This window comes from Ranitomeya variabilis, chromosome 5, assembly GCF_051348905.1.
Source record: "Ranitomeya variabilis isolate aRanVar5 chromosome 5, aRanVar5.hap1, whole genome shotgun sequence".
NCBI classification, from domain to species: domain Eukaryota; kingdom Metazoa; phylum Chordata; class Amphibia; order Anura; family Dendrobatidae; genus Ranitomeya; species Ranitomeya variabilis.
This window is the reverse complement of record NC_135236.1, coordinates 219,823,420-219,836,960: the sequence shown is the minus strand read 5'-3', so window position 1 is coordinate 219,836,960 and position 13,541 is coordinate 219,823,420. Positions and strand designations below refer to the sequence as shown.

Here is a 13,541-nt window from a genome sequence, read left to right as displayed (position 1 = left end):
ACAGGATGACAGTTCAAATGTGAACAGGAGGGTAAAATCAGGCAGAGGTGTTTGGAACTAGGGCATTAAAATCTGCAAAATGGTATATATTTAAAAATTCATTGTATTGGCATACTGCACTGCTCAAAAAAATAAAAACACTGCTCAAAAAAATAAAAGCACTGAAACAACACAATGTAATTCCGAGTTGAATCACACTTCTGTGAAATCAACCTGTCCAGTTATGAATCAACACTGATTCTGAATCAATTTATCCTGCTGTTGTGCAAATGGAACAGACAACAGGTAGAAATGATAGGCAATTAGCAATACAACTCCTATAATGGAGTGGTTCTGCAGGGGGTGACCACAGACCATTTCTCTGTTCTCATTCTTTTTGGCTGTTTGGTCATTTTTGCATTTCGTCATTGCTCTCACCACTAGAGGTACTGTACAGCAGAATGACGCAGTGTCTACAACCCACAGAAGTTGCTCAGGTAGTGCAGCTCATCCAGGATGTCACATTAATGCGAGCTGCGGCAAGAAGGGTAGCTGTGTCTGTCAGCACAGTGTCCAGACCATGGAGCAGATACCAAGAGACAGGCCAATACACCAGGAAATGTGAAGGGGCTGTAGGAAGGCAACAACCCAGCAACAGAACTGCTACCCTCCTCCTTTGTGCAAGGAGGAACAGGAGGAGCAGTGCCAGAACCCTGCAAAATAACCAGGCCACCAACATCCATGTTTCTGCTCAAAATGTCAAAAAAACTCCATGAGGGTGGTATGAGGGCCTGACGGCCACAAGTGGGTGTTGTGCTAACAGCCTAACCATGCAGGGCGACTGGCATTTGCCAGAGAATACCAAGATTCGCAAATTCAACATGAGAGCCCTGTGCTCTTCACAGATGAGAGCAGGTTCACACTGCGCACTTTTACAAAAGTGATTGGAGACACTGTAGAGAATGTTCTGCTACCTGCAACATCCTCCAGCATGACTAATTTAGCTGTGGGTCAGTAATGGTTCGGGGGGAGAGTCATTTCTTTGGAGGGCCGCTCAGCAATGTGCTAGCCAGAGGTAACCATTAGGTACCAGGATGAATTCCTCGCACTCATTGTGAGACCATATGCAGGTGCAGTGGGCCCTAGGTGCCTTCTGGTACATAACAATACTTGGCTGAAGTGTGTCAGCGGTTCCTGCATGATGAAGGCATTTATGCTATGGACTGGCCTGCCCGTTCCCCAGACCTGAATATAATCGAGCACATCTGGGACATCATGTGTTGTTCCATCCACTAACGACACTTTGCACCACAAACTGTCCAGGAGTTGACTGATTCTTTAATCCAGGTCTGGGAGGAGATCCCTCATGAGAACATCCGCCGCCTCATCAGAAGCATGCCCAGGTTTGTAGGGAGGTCATACAGGCACGTTGGGACCTCACTCACTGCTTAACATCATTTCCTTGTCTCGCTGAAGTTGGATCAGCCTATCATTTGATTTTCCACTTTGATTTTGAGTATCATTCCAAATCCAGACCTCCATGTGATATTAATTGTGTTTTGCATTGATCATTTTTATATTTTATTGTTCTCAACGCATCCCACTACGTAATAAATAAAGATTTGCAACTGGAAAATTTTGCTCAGTGATATCTAGGATGTGGCATTTTAGTGTTCCCTTTATTATTTTTGAATAGTGTATAATGAGATAACATTCTGAAAGGAATAACTCTTTAATCAATTCAGATGCAATACATTAAGTTTTGCACAAATTTAAGTCTTCACCTATCAGGTGTATGTAAATGCATATCCCGCTGCAGAGAGGTGTGCAGGAAAACAAAGCAACAGGTTTGGCTTTCTGAAATATTTTGCACCAGACAGTAAGTGTCAAATAAGAGGTCTTCAAAAGAAAAGAGGCTTTTAGGGGCTGCCCACAAGAATTACCTACTTACCCATCAGATTGGAGTTCATAAAAGGTGTCGGGGACAATCCTTCATGGGGCCCTAATCGACTGTCATTCAAGTGTTCACTGTAATGAGGACTGTCTGTAAAACCCTAGGGAAGAGCAAGAAAAGTATTAAGCAGATTATGTGACAGTCTTGCTGAGTGTGATGACACTGTACTGTATATTGGCAGATACACACACACAGACAAATGCATATCTAATGTTTATATGCATTGAAATACTTCCAATTGATCATTTGTTTTAAGGAATGAACTGGGGTGTTTAATGTTCCTGGTAATATGCATTACAAATATAAGAATATACAGTATTATGACATTCACTTTATCTACCAGTGTCAAATGTCATACCAAGTGAATAATTTCATCACTGTGGCGGAGTTTCCATAAATACATTTCTAAATAAGTCACACCAATTTCCAGACCTATAACCAGGGTTGCCAACATGACATTCTTATTTTTTTCCCTGGAGAGCTTATCAAAAAAATCACGGACAGACAATATTTTTCGCAGGTACATTGGAAACCCATAGTAAATCACTGTGATTATAAGTGATCCATGTCTACAGCTCATAATTCTGATATGAAGACATCAGTTGCATTCACTGAAAAATGCTGACAATTACAGTCAAAATAATTGGTATAAGTTTTTTTTAGCCATAAAAACAAACTGCCTTGGAATTTCCGGACAGGTGGAAACCCCGCTTAAGACCATAGACCTAACAACTTTTCATTTTTATATCCTAATGCCATTAAGCAGCATACAAAAATAGATAATTGCACAATACAATTATCCCCATGTAAAATACATGAAATATGATATATACCGTATATACTCGAGTATAAGCCAACCCGAATATAAGCCGAGACCCCTAATTTTGCCACAAAAAAACTGGGTAAACTTAATGACTCGAGTATAAGCCTAGGGTGGAAAATGCAGCAGCTACCGGTAAATGTCAAAAATACAAATAAATACCAATAAAAGTAAAATTAATTGAGACATCAGTAGGTTAAGTGTTTTTGAATATTCATATTGAATCAGGAGCCCCATATAATGCTCCATAAAGTTTGATGAGCCCCATAAGATGCTCCATATTAAAATATGCCACATATAATGCTGCATAAATGCGGATTATGGCCACATAAGATGCTCCATACAGACATTTGCCCCATATAACATACATAGTTATTAAGGTTGAAGGAAGACTCCTGGCGCGGTCCCTAGTTCCCCGGCATCTTCTTCCTGTAGTGAGCGGTCACATGGTACCGCTCATTACAGTAATGAATATGCGGCTCCACTCCTATAGGAGTGGAGTGGGGTCCAGGGACTGCGCCAGGAGCAGGTGAGTATGATTACACAGCTGCTGCTCCACCTCCCCTGTCGACCCCTGGGTATGTCTCGAGTATAAGCCGAGAGGGGCAATTTCAGCCTAAAAAAGTGGGCTGAAATTCTCGGCTTATACTCGAGTATATACAATATATATTATACATACATACACACTATATATATATATATATATATATATATATATATATATATATATATATATATATATATATATATATATATATATATACACATACACAGGTCCTTCTCAAAAAATTAGCATATAGTGTTAAATTTCATTATTTACCATAATGTAATGATTACAATTAAACTTTCATATATTATAGATTCATTATCCACCAACTGAAATTTGTCAGGTCTTTTATTGTTTTAATACTGATGATTTTGGCATACAACTCCTGATAACCCAAAAAACCTGTCTCAATAAATTAGCATATCAAGAAAAGGTTCTCTAAATGACCTATTACCCTAATCTTCTGAATCAACTAATTAACTCTAAACACATGCAAAAGATACCCGAGGCTTTTAAAAACTCCCTGCCTGGTTCATTACTCAAAACCCCCATCATGGGTAAGACTAGCGACCTGACAGATGTCAAGAAGGCCATCATTGACACCCTCAAGCAAGAGGGTAAGACCCAGAAAGAAATTTCTCAACAAATAGGCTGTTCCCAGAGTGCTGTATCAAGGCACCTCAATAGTAAGTCTGTTGGAAGGAAACAATGTGGCAGAAAACGCTGTACAATGAGAAGAGGTGACCGGACCCTGAGGAAGATTGTGGAGAAGGACCGATTCCAGACCTTGGGGAACCTGAGGAAGCAGTGGACTGAGTCTGGTGTGGAAACATCCAGAGCCACCGTGCACAGGCGTGTGCAGGAAATGGGCTACAGGTGCCGCATTCCCCAGGTAAAGCCACTTTTGAACCATAAACAGCGGCAGAAGCGCCTGACCTGGGCTACAGAGAAGCAGCACTGGACTGTTGCTAAGTGGTCCCAAGTACTTTTTTCTGATGAAAGCAAATTTTGCATGTCATTCGGAAATCAAGGTGCCAGAGTCTGGAGGAAGACTGGGGAGAAGGAAATGCCAAAATGCCTGAAGTCCAGTGTCAAGTACCCACAGTCAGTGATGGTGTGGGGTGCCATGTCAGCTGCTGGTGTTGGTCCACTGTGTTTCATCAAGGGCAGGGTCAATGCAGCTAGCTATCAGGAGATTTTGGAGCACTTCATGCTTCCATCGGCTTAAATGCTTTATGGAGATGAAGATTTCATTTTTCAGCACGACCTGGCACCTGCTCACAGTGCCAAAACCACTGGTAAATGGTTTACTGACCATGGTATTACTGTGCTCAATTGGCCTGCCAACTCTCCTGACCTGAACCCCATAGAGAATCTGTGGGATATTGTGAAGAGAAAGTTGAGAGACGCAAGACCCAACACTCTGGATGAGCTTAAGGCCGCTATTGAAGCATCCTGGGCCTCCATAACATCTCAGCAGTGTCACAGGCTGATTGCCTCCATGCCACGCCGCATTGAAGCAGTCATTTCTGCCAAAGGATTCCCGACCAAGTATTGAGTGCATAACTGAACATTATTATTTGATGGTTTTTTTGTTTGGTATTAAAAAACACTTTTATTTGATTGGTCGGGTGAAATATGCTAATTTATTGAGACAGGTTTTTTGGGTTATCAGGAGTTGTATGCCAAAATCATCAGTATTAAAACAATAAAAGACCTGACAAATTTCAGTTGGTGGATAATGAATCTATAATATATGAAAGTTTAATTGTAATCATTACATTATGGTAAATAATGAAATTTAACACTATATGCTAATTTTTTGAGAAGGACCTGTATGTATATGTATATGTATATATATATATATATATATATATATATATATATATATATATATATATATATATATATATATATATATATATATATATATATATATGTATATATATATACACACACACACACACACACACACACACACACACACACACACACACTAGATGGTTGCCCAATTCTAACGCATCAGGTATTCTAGAATATGCATGTCCACGTAGTATATAGCACAGCCCACGTAGTATATTGCACAGCCCACGTAGTATATTGTCCAGCCACGTAGTATATTGCACAGCCCACGTAGTATATTGCACAGCCCACGTAGTATATTGCACAGCCCACGTAGTATATTGCCCAGCCCACGTAGTATATTGCCCAGCCCACGTAGTATATTGCACAGCCCACATACGTTCATCTCTGGCAAAAAGTAAGAGACCACCACATCGAAACCTGGTCATGGGCAGCCCAATCTCTGGACCTGAACCCCATTGAAAACATCTGGAATGTAATCAAGAGGATGGTGGATAGTCACAAGCCATCAAAAAAGAACTGCTTAAATTTTTACGCCGGAAGCAGTGTGAAAGACTGGTGGAAAGCATGCCGAAACGCATGAAAGATGTGATTAAAAATCAAGGTTATTCCACAAAATATTGATTTCTGAACTCTTCCTAAGTTAAAACATTAGTATTGCTGTTTCTAAATGATTATGAACTTGTTTTCTTTGCATTATTTGAGGTCTGAAAAGCACTGCGGTTTTTTTTTTTCTTCTTCATTTTTACCATTTCTCCTTTTCAGTAAAAAAATAAAAAATTTATTGCTTCAATTCGGAGACACGTTGCCAGAAGTTTATAGAATAAATGAACAATTTTCTTTATAGGTATATTTTTAGGTAAAATGTAAAGAATCAGACAAACTCAACATTTTGCAGTGGTCTCTTAATTTTTGCCAGAGCTGTATACACATACATACCGTATATACTCGAGTATAAGCCGACCCGAGTATAAGCCGACCCCCCTAATTTTGCCACAAAAAAATGCGAAAACTTATTGACTCGAGTATAAGCCTAGGGTGGGAAATGCAGCAGCTACCGGTAAATGTCAAAAATACAAATAGATACCAATAAAAGTAAAATTAATTGAGACATCAGTAGGTTAAGTGTTTTTGAATATCCATATTGAATCAGGAGCCCCATATAATGCTCCATAAAGTTTATGATGGGTCCCATAAGATGCTCCATATTAAAATATACCCCATATAATGCTGCACAAAGGTTAATAATGGCCCCATAAGATGCTCCATAGAAATATTTGCCCCATACAATGCTGCATAAAGGTTGATGGCCCCATAAGATGCTCCACACATTATGGCCCCATAAGATGCTCCACACATTATGGCCCCATAAGATGCTCCACACATTATGGCCCCATAAGATGCTCCACACATTATGGCCCCATAAGATGCTCCACACATTATGGCCCCATAAGATGCTCCACACATTATGGCCCCATAAGATGCTCCACACATTATGGCCCCATAAGATGCTCCACACATTATGGCCTCATGAGATGCTCCACACATTATGGCCCCATAAGATGCTCCACACATTATGGCCCCATGAGATGCTCCACACATTATGGCCCCATGAGATGCTCCACACATTATGGCCACATGAGATGCTCCACACATTATGGCCCCATACGATGCTCCACACATTAGGGGCCCCATGAGATGCTCCACACATTATGGCCCCATGAGATGCTCCATACATTGAGGCCCCATGAGATGCTCCATACATTGTGGCCCCCATGAGATGCTCCACACATTATAGCCCCATGAGATGCTCCACACATTATGGCCCCATACGATGCTCCATACATTGTGGCCCCATAAGATGCTCCACACATTTGCCCCATTTGCTGTTGCTGCGATTAAAATAAAAAAAATCACATACTCACCTCTCTTCGCTCAGGCCCCCGGCATTTGCGATAGTCACCTTCCTCGTTCCATCGCTGCGCGCTGCTCTGTCTTCCATCCTCTGCACTGACTGTTCAGGCAGAGGGTGGCGCGCACACTAATCGTATCATCGCGCCCTCTGACCTGAACAGTCACAGCCAGAGGACGGAAGACAGAGCAGCGCGCAGCGATGGAACGAGGAAAAGCTGATGGTAAAGCTGCCCACTCTACTTGGCAAAAAGCCTCCAGTTCCTGTAAATTCCTGGGCTATCTAGCATGAACTGCACGCTTGAGATCTCCCCAGCGTGGCTCAATGATAATGAGGTAAGGAGACTGAGATGGCCACTCCAGAACCTTCACTTTGTTCTGCTGCAGCCAATGACAGGTCGACTTGGCCTTGTGTTTTGGATCGTTATGTTGGAATGTTCAAGTACGTCCCAGGCGCAGCTTCTGGGCTGATGAGTGCAAATTTGCCTCCAGTATTTGCTGATAACATGCTGCATTCATCTTTCCGTCATCTTTGACCAAGTTTCCTGTCCCTTTATAGCTCACATCCCCAAAACATCAGAACCTCAGTGCTTTAGGCTGGTTTCAGACTTGCGTTCCTGTGCGCTGCGGATGGCAGCGTACTTCCTCCTTGCTTCCTCTGTGAAGCTCCGCCTACTGCCGGCTGCGTTCAGCGTTTCCCTGCGTACCTATCTTTAACATTGGGTACGCAGGGAAATGCGTTGTATGCGGATGTGTCCACATACGGCAATTTGAGGTGTACGGCGCCAACACGAAAACGCAAAACCACTACGTCATCACAGGTCATTGTCGTAAGGCACTACTGGGAACGGGAGCATCGCGAACGAAAGCATTGCGAGCGGGAACGCTGCGGAGGACGCCAGAAGGTGAGAATATCACGATTTTTTTAAAATTTTTTAACAGGTATATGGTTCCCAGGGCCTGGAGGAGAGTCTCCTCTCCTCCACCCTTGGTACCAACCGCACACGATCTGCTTACTTTCCGCATGGTGGGCATAGCCCCATGCAGGAAGTAAGCGGATCAATGCATTCAATGCACAAAGAATGAACATGCTGCGTTTTTTTCCGGAATGCGATTCCGCCGCAGGAAAAAACGCAGCATGTGCACAAAAAATGCAGAATGGGGTGCTTATGTAAGTTTTTTTTTTTTTTTTATCGTTTTTTGGTTGGAAAACGGCCGAAAAAACACTAAAAAAAAAAGCTAAAAATCCTGAACGTGTGCACATAGCCTGAGGGTATGTTAAGTGTTCATTTATTGGTTTATTTGCTTTTTAGTCCTAATATAGGAAATTACAAAATCCTGAAATTTTAACAGTGTTTAAAAATAAATTACGGTACACTTTACTCTTGGCCAAAAATGAGCTTAGACTTTTGCCTAATGCCCAACTTATTAGAAAGTCTACTGCAAGCAGTCAGACAAAGCAATGTGTTAATCCATGACTGACTGGCTAGTCATGCTTTACACCAGGTGAACATGACCAGTCATGGATTACTATGCAGCTTAGACTGTTGTCCGGTTCAAAAATGTCCGCAAAGCATATTCAGACTGTTACATGCACAGTGACCTCTCTGTCTATGATGCTGATCTCCACAATACCAATAAACTCTAATAAACGTCAGTAGGTGCATGCTAAAGTAAAAGGTAACAGAACATAATCCATTTTACACAAAACATGAACTAAATAAAACTTGGGGAACCAGATACAAAGCACCACATTATAAATGAATGCATATGCATCGCCAAATCTATGTGGTGCATCCATTTTTCAAATATGAAAAAAATAAAAAGCTAATTTCTAAAAACCAATTAAACTGCAAAATATAGACAGGAAACGCATGACATCCACGTGGTATTAATTTTTTTCCAAGACTACATTCATGAGTTTGACCCACAACGAGTATCAAACTATTACATGTCTCTGTTTGTTTGTTTTTTGGATGGACAATTGGTCCCCAAAATAAAGGAAAAGTGAGAAGGCACATTATTCATTGCGATGGTTCCATGACGTCTCTGCAATATTTAAAGTGAAAATTCTGCGAAAGAGCCCTAATGGTACCCGCACACGTCTTTTCAAGGCATTTAAGCAGTGTAATCCACATGAAAGAGCACCAACTACCGTATATACTCGAGTATAAGCTGACCAGAGTATAAGCCGAGACCCCTAATTTTGCCACAAAAAAACTGGGAAAACTTAATGACTCAAGTATAAGCCTAGGGTGGAAAATGCAGCAGCTACTGGTAAATTTCAAAAATAAACTACTGATGTCTCAATTAATTTAACTTTTATTGGTATCTATTTTTAAGTGTTTCTGAATATCCATATTGAATCAGGAGACCCATATAATGCTCCATACAGTTCATGATGGCCCGATAAGATGCTCCATACAAAATACGCCCCATATAATGCTCCAAACAGTTTATGCTGGGCTCCATAAGATGCTCCATATTAAAATATGCCCCATATAATGCTGCACAAATGTTGATTATGACCCCATAAGATTCTCCATACAGACAGTTGTCCCATACAATGCTGCGCAAATGCTGATTATGGCCCCATGAGATGCTCCATAGACACATTTGCCCTGTTCAATGCTCCACAAATGCGGATTATGGCCCCATAAAATGTCCAAACAGATATTTGCCCCATATAATGCGGCACATGGCCCCATAAGATGCTCCATACAGATATTTGTCCCATATAATGCTGCACATGGCCCCATAAGATGCTCCATACAGATATTTGCCCCATTTAATGCTGCACATGGCCCCATACAGATATTTGCCCCATATAATGCTGCACATGGCCCAATAAGATGCTCCATACAGATATTTGCCCGATATAATGCTGCACATGGCCCCATAAGATGCTCCATACAGATATTTGCCCCATATGCTGTTGCTGCGATTAAAAAAATGAAAAATTACATACTCCCCTCTCAGGCCCCCGGTGCTTGCTATATTCACCGGCTCCCCGTTTTAGCGCCGACCGCCTCTGTGTCTTCCCCATCCTCTGCACTGACTGTTCAGATAGAGGGCGGCGCACACTATTCGCGTCATCGCGCCCTCTGACCTGAGCGTCAGTGCAAAGGACGGGGAAGAAGCAGCGAAGCCAACAGTAGAACGGGGAGCAGGTGAATATCGCGCACTGCCCCCGTCATACTCACCTGCTCCTGGCGCTGTCCCTTCACATCTGCTCCCCGGCGCCGGCAGCTTCTTCCTGTAGTGAGCGGTCACATGGTACCGCTCATTACAGTAATGAATATGCGGCTCCACCCCAATGGGAGTGGAGTCGGGTACATATTCATTGCTGTAATGAGCGGTACCTTGTGACCGCTCACTACAGGAAGAAGCTGCCGACGCCGGGGAACCAAGAACACCGCGCAAGGAGCAGGTGAGTATCATTACACAGCTGCTGCTCCCCCTCCCTGCCAACCCCTGGGTATGACTCAAGTATAAGCCGAGAGGGGAAATTTCAGCCTAAAAAAATGGGCTGAAATTCTCGGCTTATACTCGAGTATATACGGTAAATTGTTCAAAATAATAAACACATGAATTTCTAATTAAAAAAAACTGCTATTCTTATGTTCAGACTTTTGAGTGTGTTAACTGCTTCACATATCCAATCACTGCCAAGTGGTTAAAAAAAGTGAGCGGACCATTCTTCAAGTGTTTTCTACTCTGAAGATGCTCTATACTTTGCAATACAAAACAAACTGATAGCTCAAAACTGCTAACGGTCAAAAATGAAATAAAAGTGCTCAGGAAACTATACAAAAAAAAAAAAACTAACATGAAAGAAAACACTCTTCTGGGAATAAAGCTGGTGTCTCCTAAGAGTCTTCCACTTTGAGAATTAGATGGAAAACAACAAGTGTGCTTAACCAATCATTGCCTCTGTTCAGTAGAAGTTTACGTTTAACCCCTTTACCCCCAAGGGTGGTTTGCATGTTAATGACCGGGCCAATTTTTACAATTCTGACCACTGTCCCTACATGAGGTTATAACTCTGGAACGCTTCAACGGATCCTAATGATTCTGACACTGTTTTCTCGTGACATATTGTACTTCATGATAGTGGTAAATTTTCTTTGATATTACCTGCGTTTATTTGTGAAAAAAAATGGAAATTTGGCGAAAATGTTGAAAATTTTGCAATTTTCCAACTTTGAATTTTTATGCCCTTAAATCACTGAGATATGTCACATACTTAATAAGTAACATTTCCCACATGTCTACTTTACATCAGCACAATTTTGGAACCACATTTTTTTTTCGTTAGGGAGTTATAAGGGTTAAAAGTTGATCAGCAATTTCTCGTTTTTACAACACCATTTTTTATTTTAGGGACCACATCACATTTGAAGTCATTTTGAGGGGTCTATATGATAGAAAATACCCAAGTGTGACACCATTCTAAAAACTGCACCCCTCAAGGTGCTCAAAACCACATTCAAAAAGTTTACTAACCCTTCAGGTCTTTCACAGGAATTTTTGGAATGTTTAAATAAAAATGAACATTTAACTTTTTTTCACAAAAAATTTACTTCAGCTCCAATTTGTTTTCTTCTACCAAGGGTAACAGGAGAAAGTGGGCCCCAAAAGTTGCTGTACAATTTGTCCTGAGTATGCGGATACCCCATATGTGGGGGTAAACCACTGTTTGGGCGCATGGGAGAGCTCGGAAGGGAAGGAGCGCCTTTTGACTTATCAATGCAAAATTGACTGGAATTGAGATGGGATGCCATGTTGCGTTTGGAGAGCCCCTGATGTGCCTAAACATTGAAACCCCCCACAAGTGACACCATTTTGGAAAGTAGACCCCCTAAGGAACTTATCTAGATGTGTTGTGAGAGCTTTGAACCCCCAAGTGTTTCACTACAGTTTATAACGCAGAACCGTGAAAATAAAAATTCTCTTTTTTTTTTTTTCACAAAGTATTTGTTAGCCCCCAGTTTTGTATTTTCCCAAGGGTAACAGAAGAAATTGGACCCCAAGAGTTGTTGTCCAAATTGTCCTGAATACGCTGATACCCCATATGTGGGGGGAACCACCGTTTGGGCGCATGGCAGAGCTCGGAAGGGAAGGAGCGCCGTTTGGAATGCAGACTTAGATGGAATGGTCTGCAGGCGTCACATTGCGTTTACAGAGCCCCTAATGAACCTAAACAGTAGAAACCCCCAACAAGTGACCCCATATTAAAAACTAGACCCCCCAAGGAACTTATCTAGATGTGTTGTGAGAGCTTTGAACCCCCAAGTGTTTCACTACAGTTTATAACGCAGAGCCGTGAAAATAAAAAAAAAAATTTTCCCACAAAAAGGGTTTTTTAGCCACCAAATTTTTTTCCCCCAAGGGTAACAAGAGAAATTGGACCCCAAAAATTGTTGTGCAATTTGTCCTGAGTACGCTGATACCCCATATGTTAGGGTAAACCCTTGTTTGGGCGCACAGGAGAGCTCGGAAGGGAAGGAGCACTGTTTTACTTTTTCAACGCAGAATTGGCTGGAATGGAGATCGGACGCCATGTCGCTTTTGGAGAGCCCCGATGTGCCTAAACAGTGGCAACGCAGCCAAAATTCCACCCACTGTAATGGGCAATTGCAGCATGATATTGTTTCACAAATCGTATGGCCATTGGCCTGCAACAGAAAGTTGAGTTTTGGTGTGTAGCCACCGGAGGGGAGAGTGTTTGTAACCAGGGTGAATTTTTATCCGTGTAATACGACTTCGAACTCCCTGAGGCCGATCACAGTTAGCGCCTTTTTTTGTCTAGTTTTTGGTAGATTAAGCCAGTTTTTAATTTGCGCCGAATTCTTCTTTTAGGCTACGTTCACATTTGCGGTCCTCGCCGCAGCGTCGGGCGCCGCAGCGGCGCCGCATGCGTCATGCGCCCCTATATTTAACATGGGGGCGCATGGACATGCGGCGCACTTGCGTTTTGCGCCGCATGCGTCGCTGCGGCGCCCGCGTCGGTGCGCAGAGGACGCAGCAAGTTGCATTTTTGCTGCGTCCAAATTCAATGAAAAAAACGACGCATGCGGCGCAAAACGCAGCGTTCTGCATGCGTTTTGCTGCGTTTTTATTTGCGTTGTGCGTTGCGGCGCCGACGCTGCGGCGCACAACGCAAATGTGAACGTAGCCTAACTCCTTAGTGACCAAGCTAATTTTTACAATTCTGACCACTGTCACTTTATAAGGTTATAGCTCTGGAACGCTTCAACGGATTCCACTGATTCTGAGACTGTTTTTCGCGACATAGTGTACTTCATGTTAGTGGAAAAATTTATTCAATATAACTCTTGTTTATTTATGAAAAAAAAACAGAAATGTCAAATTTTGAAAATTTAGCAATTTTCAAACTTTTAATTTTTGTGCCCTTAAATCAGCGAGTCGTGTCACACAAAATACTTAATATTTTCCACATCACC

General features: G+C 42.0%; 1 protein-coding gene across 8 annotated transcripts in view; it reads right to left on the bottom strand.

Moving 5' to 3' along the window:
• The window catches only part of TCF12 (transcription factor 12), a 358,827-nt gene that overhangs the window by 230,937 nt on the left and 114,349 nt on the right, over window positions 1-13,541 (bottom strand). For all 8 annotated transcript variants that reach the window (XM_077263810.1, XM_077263806.1, XM_077263808.1 and 5 more), the window contains exon 5: window positions 1,931-2,033. In XM_077263810.1, the coding sequence (XP_077119925.1) occupies window positions 1,931-2,033 (103 nt within the window). The remainder of the gene's footprint in view (window positions 1-1,930; window positions 2,034-13,541) is intronic.